The sequence below is a fragment of the Quercus lobata genome, chromosome 10, assembly GCF_001633185.2.
Source record: "Quercus lobata isolate SW786 chromosome 10, ValleyOak3.0 Primary Assembly, whole genome shotgun sequence".
Taxonomy (NCBI): Eukaryota; Viridiplantae; Streptophyta; class Magnoliopsida; order Fagales; family Fagaceae; genus Quercus; species Quercus lobata.
Window position 1 is genome coordinate 63894597 of NC_044913.1, and position 18916 is coordinate 63913512.

Sequence of the window (18916 nt, forward strand, 5' to 3'; positions counted from 1 at the left end):
CGGACCGTAACAGTGTCGGGTTCGCACGTGAAAAGGCCCCTAACAATATCATTTGTAGAGCGTGGGTTTGGAAGGCTAGGCCTTGATCGACAGGCGGTGGGTTTTCCGCGGTGTTCGTACAAGTTTAAGTTTTCCTTCACCCCTGGAGTCTTTCTCCTGGAGGTGGGATGGGAGGCTCTGGTTTTTGGCCATTTTTCCCAACCCCCATTTTTAGGTTACTTGTTTTTCCTTTTATATTCGCCTGTGTTCATTGCCCTTCGTCCACGTATAGGGTCAACCTTTCCAAAATTGATACTTGTCCCATCAGCCCATATTCAAAGTCGTTGGGGGTGGTTGTAAAAGCCAAAGAATGCGGCTCTGTCAGGTTCAGAGCATTGAATGGCAGTAAGGGCAGCTTTCCCTGGATATTTTAGATCTTTTGTCCTGATTTCGGTCCTATACCGTTTTTACCCTTCTTTCAGGGGGGGGACTTTGGGTCTGCCGAGGACTGAGCCGTCCTCGGCGATATCCACAAGCTATTTTGTCAAGTTTGGGCCATAGCCCTCCTCGGCTTGGGCCTTCGGATTTTCCCCGGGTAGATGGGCCTGGCCCATAAATCATTTGGGCCCCACACTAACCATTTTGGTTTGTTGTGTATTTTGCATGAGAATGATACCTAGAGATAGAATAAATCTGCTTTAAATTGCTTTAAAGGTGAAAGGTAACATTTTTATATTCTCATCCATTTTTATTGGTTGTAAAGTAATATTCACGTGTTAGATATTTAGTAATTAATCACATGCTTGCTATGTATATTATTTCTTACAACGTAGCTTTTCACATGATATTTATATTTACTTTCACATGCTTGTTTGTATGCTCTGGCAAATAATATCATATGTTATTTATATGTAAATACAATATTCACATGTTATGTATATATATTACTTGTACAAAAATTCTTTTCAAAAATAAATTTCAAGTATTAAATTATATTTGAAAATGAGAATTGTTAGGATTAAATTAAAATAAGGTACTATTATTTAAATAGGCAATGTGGGGTGTCTGACACTTCCTCACTTATAAACTAACTTTTGAGTCCAAGAATCTTTAGTTTGAAACTTTTATTACCTTAATTAGCTTAGGAGTCCCTAGGAATGACTTTTAGCTAACTACGTGATTAAAATAAATTAGACAAAAGGTGACCAATCACATCTAGAATAAACTAATGGTTAGTAGTGACTCTATAAAAGTAAATAAGTAAAGAGACTTACCCACACACACATCGCCCTAATGACATAAATATACACACATCATCAAATGTGACCAAGCAAAGAAAAGAGATTGTTTTCCGCATTTTCTTGTGTTTGGTGGTATCAGAAAAAATGAGTCAAAGAAAAGCTATTTATTAACTTTCTTTATTTAGCTTAACAAAATATATAGTTTTTCTCCACTAAAAAATTTTAGAAAACAACTTTATTTTGTATGAAACTAAATAAAGAAAATAACTATGTCTCATACGAAACTAAATAAGGGAAGTTAAGAGATAACTTTCAAACTCATTTTAAGGTTACTATCAAATGTAAAAATTAATATAGTTTTCTAGAGAATACTTTTTGAAAAATAATTCATTTTTTTGAAAAATTTTAATGTTAAAAAAAAAAAAAAAAATGAAGAAGAAGAAAGAAGAATAAGAAGAAGAAGAAGATAATAACAACCCGCGAAAATCCTGGGCATCAACATAGACTTTGGATGGACCACTTTACTATAGTCGATTTGAAATGTCTCTTTTGAATTTTGATTCTCTGTTTCTCTTCTTCTTCTTCTTCTTTTTCCTTTTTTTAGCTTCTTTGATTAAATTATTTTCTTGATCTTACCAAATATGCTTCGTTTTCATGATATTACTCAACATGCTTCGTGCAAGTTGTCATTGCAAAATGAAAATAATTCATTAAACATAATCATATCTCTTATAACAATTTTTCATTCAAACACCCAAATAAGGGCTTCAATTTTCAGCATTATATCCCGATTGCAAGGTCAAGCAGGCTCCAAGAGTGCCTAATGGACTAGTACTATCACAAGCTTGAGCAATCAATAGTATCGGCAAGTTTCGTGAAGGTTGAATCCTTTTCCCCGTTATGACAAGCCGATATCGTACTAATATCAGTAATATCGACAATATATACCGTATTGGCTATTAAACCGACTTTGGTACTCCTCTAAAATTTACTAGAAAAAATATTGAATTGTACCTAGATTTTTTGGATGCTTCCAAAGGTATTGATGTTTTGGTTGGAACAATAAAAAAAATGTTATAATAATAATAATAATAATAATAATAATAACAACAAACATGTAATTTGAGCTAATACGTTGGATTAATGTATTTAGGTAAATATTTGGTCGTATGAAATTTGTAGATTGAAATTATATGTTTGTAAACATATAACTAAATAAATACATATAAACATATAAATATGTATGTATGTATATAAATATCCCTAACTTTGGAATAATACACTAGTATTAACCAATACTTAAATATTTCATTTATTTGACAAAACCAAAATTGTCTTTAATACAAAATTGACATCCCTTGCTCTATAAGCAATTGATCACGGGTTGAACACTACCAGAAGATGTGACAGATGCATGGTTACATGAAGATTTGGCTACTTGATTCTTGTAAGTGAGCATTATGCTCTCCACTGTTATTATGGAGCATGGGTTTCCTGAACTACAATTTAAATTCACAGCAACCTCTGTTGTTGAAGTTCCATGAATGTCTTGGTATGTCACATTACTAATTTTTACACCAGAAGCCTGTTAAAATGGGGGAAAAAAATGCACACGTCAATTTTCTACTTATTCGTAGTGGTAGTATGCAACCTCTAACCTATAAAATTAAAAAACTAACATCACAACTTTTTATTTATTTAAATTTTGAAATATTTATTATGAAGAAAAAACTGAAAAATTAAAGATTTTCTTCTTGCAGAGAAGAGGGGTTCAATTTGGGCCCAAAACTAATGACTAAAAGTTTAGGATGCCATAATAATGTGCCTAGCTATATAATGTGCATGAGTAGTTTCTAAGGCCTAAGTCAGGGGCCAATGAAACAGAAATTTAAAAGAACTTATATTGTGCAATCTTCTTGAATATGTTAAGGATTTTCATAAGTATACTTAAACATATTATAATTTAAAATTTAAACAACATTATAGTTTAAAATTTAAACAATATTTGCATAAATATCCTTCAAAATATCGTACCTGATTAGGGCAACCTCCAGAGGGGCAGTAATTTTGATCAATTATAATGGGATTCTCGACATTCATCATATTTACATGTTGGAAAATAACGTTCCTAGCAAATCCATTACTAGGCCTTGCCCAAGACTTAATCCTCACCCCATTCTGTGTATCGGTAAAATTAGCCATTTTAACTGTCACGTTCTGAACACCAGCCTCTTGTTGATTTTGGCCTAAACTCCCAATGCTGCACCAACCAATCACACCCATGACCAATTTGGCATCGCCATATAATATTGTTGTTATAGTCACATAATATTTTAATAGATAAAAAAATTAATAAAATTTATTTACCTAATTCCATGTCCAGGTCCACATGCTACATTTTCAATCCATAAATTAGTAGTACCGGGGCCAATTGAGATGCAATCATCACCAGTTTGGATATTAGAGTTAAGAATTGTGACACTGGAAGATGATTCAACATGAATGCCATTGGTGTTTGGGCTATTTCCGGCGGCAATGACCCTGACACCTTGCATATTCACATTATTGCAAGCATTGACAACAATGTGAAACATCTGGCTGTTTACGGAAGTTAATCCACCAACCACAACGTTGTTTGAGTTGGTAAATTCCAATGTCTGTTTACATACACAAAAGAAAATGTTCTAATTATTATCGTTTTTTGAAAATTACAAATAAAGTATATGTAGAGTATTTCACTAAAATTGAAAATGAACATGACTATATAGGGCTATTCAATTCAAAAGTTCAAGCCAGACATAAATAAGGGTTAGCAAACATCGTAGGCACATTACAAATCAATTTACAGCAAGGAGCTTTCACACAAAAACACAGAGGAAGTCAAAATATAAAAATACACTTAAAATGTATTAAAATGTGCAATAAATGACTATAATGGGAATATTCTTGGGAAGAAAAGAAATAAGCCTACTAGAGTCCATAACCCTTAAGTTTCATCTGAGAGGAAACCAAATGTAATCTCAATTTTTCTTCCCTTACAATTCTTCAATACAACGTTTGCTTACTGCTTGGATTCCCTTCAAAAAATATGGAATTTATCTCAAAAATGATCATCTTTTCATAACTGATGGAAAGGAGAATGGTGAGTCCAACTCTAGAATCCAAAACGGGAATGCAGTAGGAGATGGGGTGGGCTTAATCTTCCTATCAAACTATATGCCAAGCTCCTCTTAGCCCTATAGTCTTTCTCCTTCCCAAATTTTGCCAAATGATTTAAGACCTGAACTGAAAGAGACTCTTCAAACAAAGCTTACCGACTAAGACCTTAAGAAGCTTGTATCCTTGGTTTATTTGGATCTAACGGTATTCTCTAAATTAACGATGAACATGATTGTATAGGGCTATTCAACTAAATATGTGGACCTTATGGCATGGCCAGTTAATGCAAGCAACAAAAGCTTAAGCTTGTTGTTTGACCTTTGACATTCCCATTAATTTTTAAGCATGTTTACTGGTACACGAGAATAAATATTATACTCCAGAACATGGGATTATTTCCAAGTATCCTATATATATACGATTTCCTTAGAAATGGCTTATTGTGGCATTAATGAAGTATTTCAATTTGACTAAAATCCCCTCCAAAACCAGGAAGACCGAAATCAGTGAATAGTTTAAACCAAAAATCAAATGGAAAAGCACACTACTTTCCACTAGAAAATCCAAACCAGTCCCAGTTGGTTACCTAGAAAATGGAAGGAATTTATTTTCAAGACTGAATGGGAGTGAATCAAGATATGGAGGACCTAAAAGAACACCATAAAGACCTGGCAAACAGGTTGGGTTAGGTTGGGTTCAGGTCAAAAATATGTTATCTTAAATAGGTTGTAAATGGGCTGGGTTAATCGGATCGGGTTACAAGTTCATCCATATTTTTTCACATGCAAAAAAAAAAAAAAAAAAAAAAAAAAAAAGTCAATAAAAGTTCTATAACACGTATATTCTGAAGTTTTACACTATTTATTGTGGCAAAATATTTCACATACCGTGGCTCCCAAAGGACAACTTTTGCCAGAGGCCTTGCAAGCCCACAAGCTAGCACCTTGCCCATCAAGAATCCCATTACCAGACACTGTAAGCCCATCAACATGCTGAAACAAAACCCAGTATGCTTTATTTCCAAGGACTGTATAGACCGATGGGGCCACAAGGGTCCCAATAAGCATAACATTAACTTTGTTGCTGCATGGTCCAATAAAAATCACTTGCCCGAGAGCGAACTTTCCTGCTGGTACATAAATACTGGCAGGCTGCATAGAGGCACAAGCTTTTGTCCATGCACTAAGAAAAGCCTGAGCTGAGTCTGTTTGCCCATCTGGCTTGGCTCCAAAACTCACTATATTGTATATCGTAGGAGCAGCTAGCACTAAGGAAATGAACATAGAGAGAAGTGTAAGGACAAGACAGCTTATGGCAGGGAATGCCATTTTGGTTTTGTTTGGATGTGAAACTAACGTGTGTTTGTGACTTTGTGTGTGCCAAAGAGAGAAGATGTGCCTTAGGGAGTTTAGCGGTTGAGGGAGTTGAAACTTGAGAGGGTATTTATAGCATTTGAATGCACATTTGGTTTTGAGAAAGTATAGACATAAATTAAAATTTTGACAACAAATTTCCACTTGGCTAACGTGACAGGTTGTTAGTAATTGGTAAAAAAAAATGACATCAATGGTAGGTTTAGATAAGAATTAATAAAAATTTGCCAACTCAAATTTTGTGAAAAATATTTTGAAATTTTTTGTGTCTATAACATTGCGCTTTAATTTCTCACCTTGTAGAGTGTTAGTCAGCAAAAGTTCAATAAAATATGATTTTATCTATATAAAAAAAAATTGATTTTTTTTTTCTTATAATTCGATGGCTACAATAAAAGAGGTGTTAATTGAACTACGAGGGTCTGAAAAATTTTCTCTTTTATTTTGTATATAGATATGAAATGTGATAATTATGATAGTTATTTACAGACATTTATTTTGGTTGTGATTGTATATGCAATATTAATTTGAATGTTGATAATTATTATTGTAGTCATTAATCAGTGTTTAGAATTTTTTTTTTTAACTAATTAACTAACCAACTACGTTTTTCCTTTCCTAATCTCTTTTTCCCCACTTCTTAATTAGTATATAGGTTTGGTTAATGTATGTCTTTAAGTCTTTTTTTTTTCTTTTATTATATATATATATATATATATATATATATACGATAGAAATTTTACTCTAGCATAATTTAAGTGTATATGTGTGTGAAGATCTCTCTTGGAGACTTGAACCCCAACCCTTGCCCCCCACTCCTTACGTGCACTTATACTTGCAGAGTGACCATTGCACCAAGGGTATGCAATGGTTCTTTAAGTTATTCATTAATAATTTATTTTAAAAACATTTTATAAGAAATTGAAAAAAATGTAAAAAAAAATAATAATAATAATAAATAAAAGTTAGTCACCCTTTCAATTTTTCATTAAAAAATTCCTAAAATGGTTTACATATATACCATATATTATCTATTATAAAAGAAGATACATATGCTTTTTTAAAGTCTCTAATGGTTGTATAAGAGATCTGGGGTTTAATTTCCACTTACACCAAAAACTAATTAGTGTTTTGGTTTGATGATAAAGAGCAATCATCAAGAGTGAATGCCATAAGTTGAAACTCTCTCTAAAAAAAATAAAAGATGATACATATGCTTTCTTAATATCACAACAACAATCATTAATTTCTTTTTTTAGAAAAAAATATTAATTTTCCTCTCTCTCTCTCTCTCCTTAATTACTATATACCATTATTTGATAAAAGAAATAGCAAAAAAAAATGATAATTTATATTATTTATTTTGCTTAAACCTTATATATCTATCTATCTACTACCTAACTGTATATTATGACTGTATTTTTATATAATTATTGTAGTTAATCTAGGCTCAATTTTAATTATATAGTGTGTGTATATATATATAATTTATTATAGTGATTATAGTTAATAGATGTAAGAGCAAAATCCGTGGCGAACCGCAACAGTGTTGGGTTCGCACGTAAAATGACCCGAACAACATCATTTGTAGAGCGTGGGTTTGAAAGGCTAAGCCTTAGTCACCAGGCGGTGGATTTTTCGTGGTGTTTGCACCTGATTAAGTGGTTTTCACCCCTGGAGTCTTTCTCCTAGAGGTGGGCTGGAAGGCTCTGGTTTTTGGCCATTTTTTCCCAGCCCCTTTTCTTAGTGGCTTATTTTTCCTTTTATACTAACATGCAGCCATTCTCCGGCGCCCACGTGTAGGTTTGACTTTCAGGGGTAGATATTTGTCCCATCAGCCCATACGTAAAGTGGTTGGGAGTGGTTGTAACAGTTGAAGGATACGGCTCTGTCAGGTGCAGAGCATTGAATGGCGATGAGAGCAGCTTTTCCCCGGATATTTTTAGGTTCTCTTCCAATTTTAGTCTTATGCCGGCTTTGCCCCTTTCTCTGGTGGGCTTTTGGGTCTGCCGAGGACTGAACTGTCCTCGGCTGCATCCCCACAACTGTCTTGGGCCTTATATGCCGAGCTTGGGCCATAACTCTCCTCGGCTTGGGCCTTCGGACTCCCCACGAGTGAATGGGCTTGGCCCATAAGTCATTGGGCCCCACAATAGATATTTCTCATATAATTAATAAGAAGTATTTTTTATATTTTTATTAATATATAATTACAAAAATTAGTAATAGATATTTATTACAATTGTGTTGGTATATCGAACTATAGATTCTATCAATAAAGAAAATATGATGTTGCTTTTCGCTTTCTCATAAAAAAATAGTTGCTTTTATCTTATGTGGGACTTTGTTTATAGTTATTTTCAATGCAACTAAATTTGAGTAAAAATATCATATCCTAAATTAGTTGTTTTTTATATAAATCTTATAAAATTAAAATATAATATTTTTAAGTCATGATTACAAGTAATTTTAATTTGAGTATAAAATTTGTTTCCTAATTTTATGAAATTTGAACTTGACTTTGAAAATTTTAAATTTAACTTGATATCCATAAAATTTCTTATTTACCTAGTTTTTATAGAATTGGAATTTAAATATTAAATGTTTTAGTTTAAATTTACATTCATAATTTGTCTTACTCTTAAATTATTTTCTACTATTTAGTTTTTTATTTTTTATTTTTTGAGAAGATAACTAAGTTAATTTTGGAAGTATAAAAAATTGGACACAAAAGAAATCTATTCTAATTTTATTTATATTAATAATTATTCTAAAATATTTAAAACATGATATTAAACGTATTTATCTCATTCAAACCAAAAAAAGAATTCATTAGTAATGTTTTGACATAAATGTAAAGTTGGTGAGATGGAAATGAAAAGAATTCTAAAAAATGAACTATATGGCAAAACCTTTTACTCTTCCAAATGAGTTTTTTTTTTGTTTTTTTTTTTTAAACTTTTTTTTAGAGAGAATTTCAACCTAGGGCGTCCACTCCTGATGATAGCTCATTATCATCAAACTAAGACACCAATCAATTTTTGGTATAGGCGGGGATTGAACCCTAGATCTCTTATACAACCATCAGATACATATATATATATATATATATATATAGACACACACACACTAGTAGAATGTTTATGTATTCCATGAATTAATTAAAAATTCTATATTGAAATATATATATATATATATATAGATTTTAAAAAAATTATCGAAACTTTATTGTTCCACTAAAGATTCTAATAGGGTTTGATCTATATTAAGGCCACCTTTGGTACACTAAATGAAAATTACAATAAGAATGATAATCTTTATTATTGAGAATAGAATGTGTTGTATTAAAATAACTAAATTTGTTCATAAGGTTAGTTGTGAGTTGTAACATTAGGATCAAATTAAAGATATATTTTAGGAAATATTTTACTCATACAATTATATTTCCAAACCAAAGATAATAATACTTCCTTAAAAATAATATTTTTAAAATTTGAAAGGGAGATTGATTATTTTTTATGATTTTTTATTTGCATAATTTTTATATGCATAAGGAAAGTTTTATTACTTGAAAATAAATTAATATTTGAAATTATTACGTACTCAGGAACAACTATTATAGCCCTATTAGAGTGTCATTTTTTTTTTTTTAGAAACATTTTACATAGCCAAATTACCACCGAGCACCATTGGTGAGATGATCATTACTTAAATGCTTAAATTCGGTTGGAGTAAAATTTTTATCTTGTATTAAAAAATTAAAAAATAAAAACCAAATAACTAAATACTTTTTTTTTGAGAGAATTTCAACCTATGGCATCCGCTTCTGATAATAGCTTTTTATAATCAGACCAAGACACCAATCGATTTTTGGTGTAGACGGGGGATTAAACCCCAGATCTCTTATTCACCATCAGAAACTTTACCAATTGAGCTAATTGGAACCCACAACAACCAAATACTTAAACTATAGGAATAATTATTATATTATAGTGTCCATTACAGTCTACCAAACATATCTTTAACTATCAATATGCAAAAATATATTGAGCTACTTGGAATACAGATGACATAAAACGTGTAAAAGTTTAATATATTTAAATAAAAAAAATTATCACATATGATTAAAGTAGTTAAAAATAATTTTAAATTTTATTTTGAAATTCCTAAAATTTTTGAAATAGAATTGTAGTTGGAGTAGAATTTTAAATATCTTAAAAAATTGACTAACTCATATTTACTTAACTTGAGCCATAGTGAGAGTAGAATTCTAATTTCTTGAAACTTTGCTAATAAACTTTTTACCTAATTCCCTAATTAATTATAATTTAAAAATTTTTCCTAAAGAGTATATAATTAACAACTTGGCGCAGTGCGTTATATAATAATGTATGATATATTACAAATTACTATGCAAAAATAATTAATACATGATAAGAATTTATCTATTCCATTAAAACATAAAATTAATTAGTAATAGTTTAACATAAATGGAAGGTTTGGTGAGGTGAAAGGTTAAATAAAGAGAATTTAGTAACAACATTGATGTTTTTTTTTTTAAGACAGAAAAGCGGTAGATGACAACATTGATGTTAAAATTGATGAACCTAGGGTTTTTGCTCAACCAAAAAAAAATTAGCAATTGAGCTTATTAAAACCCATTATGATGAATAATTTATTAATTATTAAAAAAAGATAATAACATAACTCTGATACCATTAATGATAAAAACATGATAATTGTTTGCATTTGTTACTTAAATTAAAATGATATTCATAAAATCATAATAAAGACCTAGTTATCGAAAAAATTATCTCAACAATAAAGAGGAAAAACAAATAATGCTTTAGTCCATACATTTTATGAATTTTAATTGAAATAAAGACACTTTTTTTTTTTTATACAAGATAGAATTTCTACTCTAACATAATCTCAGTGTGTATGTGCGTGAAACTCTCTCCTGGAAACTTGAACCACAGCCCTTGCCCCTCACACCCCACAAACACTTATACTTGTGGAGTGACCACAACACCAAGGGTGCACAGTGGTATTGAAATAAAGATACTTAACTTTTCTATTATAATTCATTTTTGTATTTGTCTATTACCCAAATGATATTTTATCAGAGATAGGTTAAAAATTCAATCTCTTTTGTCAATATTTACCCAATTAACATTTGCAAGAGAAAAAATAGGGACAGGTTGAGAGTGCTAAGAATGAGAAATGCGTGAGAAAAAAATTCTCAGCCAGTTTTGATATCTGTTATTATTAAAATAATTAATTTACATTAGGTACCAAAGAGGAATTTAAGAGCATGAGTACCAATTATGCTTTGATCTAAATCATAAAATAGATCTATTTCAAATGGAAATGACGCTTTACCTTAGAGTTTTGGACTGACCTTACAATAATGGTAATGATGCAATAAAAAAACTCTAATAAAGTAATAAAAAGCAAAAACCAAAAGATCTCTTGAAAATTTTGTAGGGTCAATGGGTCATCCGGTTTTAATGATCCCAAAATCATATTTTCCATTTTAATGCATTGATCAATTTTAGTTCGGATCAAGTAGAAAAAAGTCAGCCAAGAAAATTAATTTCCATGAACTACTGCAGCAAAATTCTTCTTCATCAAATATGCAAAAGAACCTGATCCTCAACGTGGGTAAAAAGCTTAGCTTGGTATGGTTTTTTTTTTTTTTTTTTTGAAATTTTGAATTTTTTAAATTTTCAAATATGCAATGATCAGCTATAGCAGGGTTATTTTGTCCTCATAGACCAAGGTAACGTAATTTTTCAAATTATATGGTCAATAGTTATAGATCTAGAATGATAAATGATTAAACGGTGGCCCATGCAAACGAAGAAATACAAACTGATAAGGTAACTATTTATTATCAGAAACGATAGCTGAGTATTGCCCATAAGCAGTTGCAGTTGGTCATACCCTTACAAATAGTAGCTATACAAGTAGTCCATCAACAGACTACGAAGATGCATCTGATTTCAACAAAGAAAAAAAAATCTATTTTGGAAATTTGAACAATTATTGTAAATGCATATATTAATGCTAAATTGCCAATAACCAAGACAACAGATACACATAGAAAAAGTATGATTTTTTTTTTTAAGTGATCCGTGCTCTGATGCATATATATCACTTTATTTGCCATTATATATAGATTCAATATAACTTATAGTTATTTGCATTTTTTTACAACAAAAAAATATTACAGCAAGCAAACGAGCCCAAGTTAACAACATCCGGACCGCTGCAAATTAAAATGTTACATATTTTTCTCAATACAGTAGTTGCAATTTGTATCTCATACTTCAGTTGGTCTACGTAATTTCTACCTCAACAATTTCATTTAAGGTACTTGGAGTAGCAATTTCAAATTGACTCAATATCTTAGTGTCATTTGTGATGCCATGTCTCTCCCCCAAAATACTAATTTTAGTGTATAATTCAAGCATTGTAGGCCTTCGACCAGGAAAAGGGTTCAGGCACATACATGCAATTCTAAGTAACTGAAGGATTTCACCATCAAACCCTCGGCCAATCAAAGATTTATCAATGACACTGTAGAGATTAGAAGAACTAGTCAAAAGATGAGTAATCCAATCAAGCAAACTCCCATTCGAACTTTTTGAATAATTATTGATTTCAATGGGTTCCTTTCCTATAATTAGCTCAAGTAGTAAAATTCCAAAGTCATACACATCCTTTTTAACAAAATCCAACTCCCAAACTCCACTGTCTACAAAAGAGCTATTGCTTGAGTCAATGTCAATAGAATCCAAGAACAATGCCCCTTCAGAACTTGATATTTTTGCCCCTCCAAAATTTGATATCTTGGGCTCAAAATTCTTATCTAGTAAGATAGATGTAGAACTCAAGTTAAGATGGACTACACAAAAATCGCACTTATGGTGAAGCCATGCTAGGCCTCTTGCTATCCCAGTTGCAATTTTAATCCTCAAATGCCACTCCAAGATCTTATCATTGCCCTCCATTACATGTAGCCAATCATAAAGGTTACCATTCAATATATATTTGTACACCAAAAGCTTTTCCTTCCTTTCTTTGCAGTACCCCAAGAGGGGAACTAGGTTATTGTGTCTCAATCTACCAAGAGCAAATAGCTCAGATACAAATTGCTTTTCAAAAGATGGAGATTCATAGAACCTCTTAACTGCAAGTGGCCAACCATTTGGAAGCACTGCCTTGTACATTATCCCAATCTTTCCCAACCCAATGAAATTATGTGTGTTGAAGTTGCCAGTTGCCTCTCTAAGTTCTGTAAAGCTCATTCTAGTAATCATTCCCTTCAATTGAGAAATCTGTGAATCAATCATCATTTTTGCATGCTGCGTTAGTGTTGAACGGAAAATAAATCAGAATTTAACACACGGTAGTTTGTTTTAAGTGGTAGAGAATTTGTTGAACGAAAGGGCTATTTGGCTATATTAGTATTACAACTTTTTACATTTGCTAAAGCACTGCTGAGTTGGAGATAGACACTAAAATCCACTATAGAATTGTCAACGTGAGACTAAATACATGGCAGTGACATAGGTGAGAGAATATTTGGCTAGGTACTTGTTTTGATAGAAGTCTTGTCTTGTGGAGTCATTATGAAAACATTTGCATATTATGTGAAAGCCATAGTGCTATTTATCTAACAAATAATCAAGAACATTGATTTTTGCTTCCTCTTTGTTCATGAAATTATTCATGAGAGAGATATTTTGCTTTAGAAAATTTGGCCTATAGATAATCCAGTAGACATTATGACTAAGTTCCCTCATATTAGAGGTGTTAGGTTTATGTAGACATGATGACTAAGTTCCCTCATATTATAGGTGTTAGATTTATGTGTATAAGCCCAAAATGTCGCCGCACACCCTTAGTGCGATAGTTACTCTACAAGTATAAGTGCTTATGAAGTGTGAAGGGCAAGGGTCGGAGTTCAAGTCACTAGGAGGGAGGTTGACACACATATACACTTAGATTAGGCTAGAGTAAAATTCTATCTTGTATAAAGAAAATAAAAATAAAATAAAAAACCCCCTAGCTCTCTCTTCCTATATAAAATCTACTTAGGGTTTATTGTAATTGAGTGAATTGAAATTATAGTGAAGATATGGTTGTCTAGAATTTGTACTATACTCTCATTTAATAAAAATATATCACTTAATAAAAATTTCTTCTATGGACGTAAGCCGTTAAATTGAACTACGTAATTCTCATATTTTTTGTGTACTTTATTTTGTACTTCCTCTTCACTATAATCTTAATTCATCCCATCACAATGAACCGTTTATTCCTACAGTCTTTGTACAAATTCAAGTTTTTGACCAGTGTTTGCGTTTGAGTTTGCCCTTAATATGATTTTGGACGGAGGTGATAGAGAAGTGTCGTTTGTGTGACTTGACTCGAAGGTCAAGGTGGAGATTCTTTAGTCAGTGGTGTGAATTGTCACATGCTTATTCTTTTTGACTTTGTCTTAAATTCTTTCTCCCAAAAAAAAAGGACGGTGTCTTAAATTGGGTTAATATTTTACATGTGTAGCACAATATTTCATCCCACAAAGGATAGGCACCATGCCGACTTTGAAATTTTATAAATACTAGGAGTCTATTTGGTTGGAAATTTTTAGTACTGTTGTTCAATTTTTAGTGTTGTGGAAATTTGTGTTTGAGTGTTATAGAAATATATGATAGAAGTGTTATATTGCTTAATTACTGAAAACTGTTATTTAAACACTAATACCAAACAGCTCCTAAGTTTCTTTATATTTTGATTTATGATGTGCCCTAATTAGACTAGAGCAAACCAAAATTACTTTTTTTTTTTTTTTTTTTTTATGTCACAGGTTGAAACTCTATGAAAAGAACGTTAAGGTTTTAGGAAAGTACATCTATATTACCCTTGTAATCTCCATATTTTTAGTGAAATTTTATCTTTCTCTCCCCCTAGCTTATATGTAAGCCTAATAACAAAACACATAAATTAATTAGTATTTTCTTCTGTGCTTGTGCCTAATGTTCTTTCAAATTTCTTCATTTATATTATTTTTTTGTAAAATATTTTTAAATCTCATTATATATTTCTCAATTAATCTTATATGAATTTCATGCAACAATATAATTTGCCTATAAAATACCTAAAATCTAAATAAATAAATGAATCAAACACATGGCTTTTTGAGATTAGTGGAGATCGAGTATAAAATGGAACACTGGTAATGAGATAAAGGACATCAATTTTGCGCAGCCATCCATGTGTGTGCACTATGTCTATCATATATTAATGTCAAAACATAAGTAGTGGCAGCTCCACATGCAAGCTAGGGTCACAAGACCACCTGACTTGCCAAAAAAAAAAATATATATATATATATATATATACACTTTTTAAAAAACTTATTTGCTAAACTAACTTATTGTAACTACTATAGTAAAAATGTTAAACACCCTAACTTGACAATTACAAAAATTTGGGTTCAACCAAAATAAAATTGATGCTACATTTACAACAGTTTCATAATAATTTCAAAAAAAAAAAAACTCAATGTGATAAGTTGTTTCTGATTCTAATTTGAGTCTTATACTGATATTATTTTTTACCTACCAATAAACAGCTTTTTACATAAAAGTTATTGTAGAAATATTGTGGATGTAGCATTACTCTAAAATTAATTTTTCCTTTCAAACATAATCCTTAATCCCTTTCTCTAAATTTAAAAAAAAAATCTTAAATAACAACAATAAATATTAGCCCAAATAATAACAAACATAAACCAAACAAAAACAAGACAAGACCAAGTTTTTTAAAAAATATAATATTAAAAAAAAAAGATAAAAATCGCCAATCATTTAAATTTTTAGCTTGTTCAACTTATTTAATAAAAATAATCTCTAATTTTTTTTCTTTTTTTTTCTTAAAAAATGGTACCAAGAAAAATATTATAGTTGTGCATTTTTTTTTATGATGATGATAATTATATTCTTATTGGCTTTATAATGCAACAATTTTACTTTCATCAACGACTCAATTTCAAATTTTAGCAAATATTTAATTTATTACTTTATTAAATCTTATATAATTTAAATTTATTAACGACCATCTTAAAAAAGATTCCTATAGCCGCTACTGAACTAAGAAATAAGAATAATGAAGATATAAGGAAAGTTTTTTGATAAAGGAGACGAAGAAATGATTCTTCGATATTAAATAAATATATAAAAAATAATAATAAAAAAAGAGGCCTGAGAGATTACCTTCAGGTTCTTGCTTCTTTCGGTTGTTGCAGAGCCTTGGCTTCCATCAATTGCTTCTTTCATTCTTTTGTTGTTCTTGGTTGTCGCATTCAGTAAAGGCACCCAGGGAGTATAAAGAAATATAACCACCACTACCGACACCGTAGAGAAAACCCAGCCTACCAAAAATCATTGTTTGAAGAAAACATGAAACTTCGCAGGAGCAGCCATGCATGTGTCCAATGGAGCCCACAAAGTCCCGGATTGTTTGCATAGCTTTCTGCAGGAAAGGTGATATTGTAAAACATAGGCACCGGCCCTGACAACCGATTGTTAGCAACACTGAAGTTTTTTATCCTATGTAGCTGGTTGTTTTCAAGTCGAAGGACATTCAAATAAGTGCAATTCACTATGCTCTTCGGGATTTCACCCGAAAAATTGTTGGAGGAGAGGTCGAGGACTGTCAGAAACCCGAGCCAGGATATCTCAGATGGTATGGTGCCTGTAAGGTCGTTCCCTGAGAGGTTAAGATGTGCCAAACTGCAGTAATTATTGGTTCGAGGGAACTGGCCCTTGAGCCTCATGTTCCCGAGGTCGATACCAATAATCCTGTTTTCATCAAGATTCCAGCAAGTGACCCCAACAAAGTTACAGATGAAACCTCTCGTGGTGTTGCCGAAGTTCCATGAATGTTTGAATTTGTTGTAAGGGTCTTCTAGTGACTCTTTGAAGGACCTCAAGCAGCTGATATCATAATGTTCGAAACCATTGCTTATTTCAACAATGTTCAGAAATGACAAAGCAAATATGTGAAGTAGAGCTATGACGAGACTAGTATTATGAGCCATTTGCTTGCGAGTGTTTATCAAGAAAGCTCAGAGGTAGTAAAGCCATATATATACCCAGTGAAAAAGGGAAAAATGGAAACACAGTCAATTTCAGGAAATTTCAAATTGGAAAATAGATCATTTTGATATTAGCTTCAAAGAACATGTAAGACAAATCTGTTAGGAAGACATGGCCTACATTGAACCAAGTCTATACCATCAAGAATAGATAAGTAAAATGATTTTTTTGATTACCGTGTACTAATAAAGTGGTTGATGAGTCTAATTTTCCAAGTCATGCGCTTTGAAGAAATCTGGCCAGAGCATGAAAAACGAAGTCAGTAAACAAAGGTGTCAAATCAAACATTAATTAATGTATACAAATGAAACTTCTATGAGCTTGTCCAATAATTTCATGAGCGCACCGAGGACAGAGAAAGGGCTCATGTAACTTCGGTGGAGGAAGTCTCCAGCAATTTTTTCTTTTGTTCTTTTCGTTTCTCTTCATCTTTTTATAGAGTCCGGTTCTATTTTTCAACGGTCTTAAAGTATTCCGTTTTTGTTATGTATTTCGGGTTTAACTTCCTTCTAGTATTTTTTTTAAATAGAATATTTTTTTTTAATGAGAAATTACCACATCATTCACTAACTAAATAAAAAGTAGAAATTAAAATCCACCACCACTTACCATTATGTATTTAAAACAAAAGGAGACCTCTAATTAAAAAGAAGTACTAGAGGTAAGCCAAACTCATACATTTCAAGTAGGATGCCAACTTTGACAAATCCAACGTTAGATTACATTATCTTCATATATTCTTTATACTTGCAAAATTTCAAGGTGATTGAATATTAATAGTCATGTCATCAATCAATTATTTAAATTCAAGTTTTTGTAAATTAAAATAATGCATAAAAAATGTGTTTATGGATGAAATGATAAACAACATCCGATTAGTATGAAAATTAGCATGCATGTTAAGAACATATAAAACATTTAATTTAATGGTAAGATTTCCAAAATACAAATTTAGTAACAAGTTATTGGATGGTGTAACATTGTTTAGAGTTACATTAGAAGTAACTTGAACTTAACTCTATATATATATATATATATATATATATAAAGCCAAAGTTGAGAAAATTCAATTATTTTCAGAATTAGATTCTAATAGTTTAATTTTGCACCATATGTCATATACTTGTATCTAAGTTATTTTTAAAAAAAATTAGTTCTAGGTGAGTTAATGTTGTGCCAAAAAAAAAAAGTTTCTAATATAAATAAACCATCAAAGACCCAATAAAAAAATAAAAATAAAAATAAAAAAGTGAAAAGTCATGTGTATATATATTTTAAAAAAAAACAAAACAAAACAAAAAAAACAAAAAAAGAAGAAGAGAAAGTAAAACTCATGCATATATTTCTAGCTTAAAAAATGTGTAACTCTTACAGTAGGTACAATTTGAACATATATATATATATATATATATATGTAATTATCATTGTTTTTAATTGTACCATGCATATGCATGGGTTATACGCTAATTAATATAAAATATTGAGAATTAGAGACATGCTTAAACCCAAAAGGCATAAGCCTAATATGTATGAGCTTAATTATATTGATTATATTAAACACTATTGTAAGAACCAAGTATAAGACTTCTGGGCCTTAGATCACTTGGGCTCACAATTTATTTGTAGTGGGCTTGAGGATTTCCTACTATGGGTCGTTCTCGGCAGAGAGACTCAAAGCAATGCCCAGTTGATATTCACTCTCTTGACTGTTTTCTCTCAAATTTTCTGAACCCTTTCCTCTCCCAACTTTCTTCTATTTATAGCCAAGGTTAGTGGGGAGATTATGATTACAGCCACCGTTTGTGCTACTGAAGGTCCAGTATTATTTGATTAAAGTGGATGTTTAGGTGAGAGGGCGGTGCTGCATTTATGATCTTGGAACTTGGTTTCATCTTGACCGATCATGTTCGGCAACTCAGTTTCCTGTGCATACCACATTTTCCCGGGAACGGTTCATATACTTGACCAAGAACGTTTGACCGATCACCTCTTG

At 31.3% G+C, this 18916-nt stretch overlaps 2 protein-coding genes and 1 pseudogene across 2 annotated transcripts; all 3 read right to left on the minus strand.

Annotated features, from left to right (window-relative positions):
• Positions 1 to 2583: 2583 nt before the first annotated feature.
• On the minus strand, positions 2584 to 5707 carry LOC115962438 (polygalacturonase-like). Its single transcript, XM_031081275.1, has 4 exons — positions 5267 to 5707; positions 3588 to 3877; positions 3255 to 3480; positions 2584 to 2805 (listed from the first exon to the last, which is right to left on the minus strand). The coding sequence occupies exons 1-4, from the start codon at positions 5705 to 5707 to the stop codon at positions 2584 to 2586; spliced, it is 1179 nt and encodes a 392-aa protein (XP_030937135.1).
• A 6386-nt stretch (positions 5708 to 12093) lies between these two features.
• Positions 12094 to 13113, minus strand: LOC115965219 (probably inactive leucine-rich repeat receptor-like protein kinase At5g48380). Its single transcript, XM_031084395.1, has one exon. The coding sequence runs from the start codon at positions 13111 to 13113 to the stop codon at positions 12094 to 12096; it is 1020 nt and encodes a 339-aa protein (XP_030940255.1).
• A 3093-nt stretch (positions 13114 to 16206) lies between these two features.
• Positions 16207 to 16865, minus strand: LOC115965220 (annotated as a pseudogene).
• Positions 16866 to 18916: the final 2051 nt, after the last annotated feature.

Coding starts and splice junctions, on each gene's coding strand:
- LOC115965219 (XM_031084395.1), bottom strand. CDS start 13,113: ATGATGATTGATTCACAGATTTCTCAATTGAAGGGAATGATTACTAGA.
- LOC115962438 (XM_031081275.1), bottom strand. CDS start 5,707: ATGGCATTCCCTGCCATAAGCTGTCTTGTCCTTACACTTCTCTCTATG. Junction 3,481..3,587: donor GGACCTGGACATGGAATTAG/GTAAATAAATTT, acceptor TGGTTGGTGCAG/CATTGGGAGTTTAGGCCAAA. Junction 2,806..3,254: donor CTGGAGGTTGCCCTAATCAG/GTACGATATTTT, acceptor CCATTTTAACAG/GCTTCTGGTGTAAAAATTAG.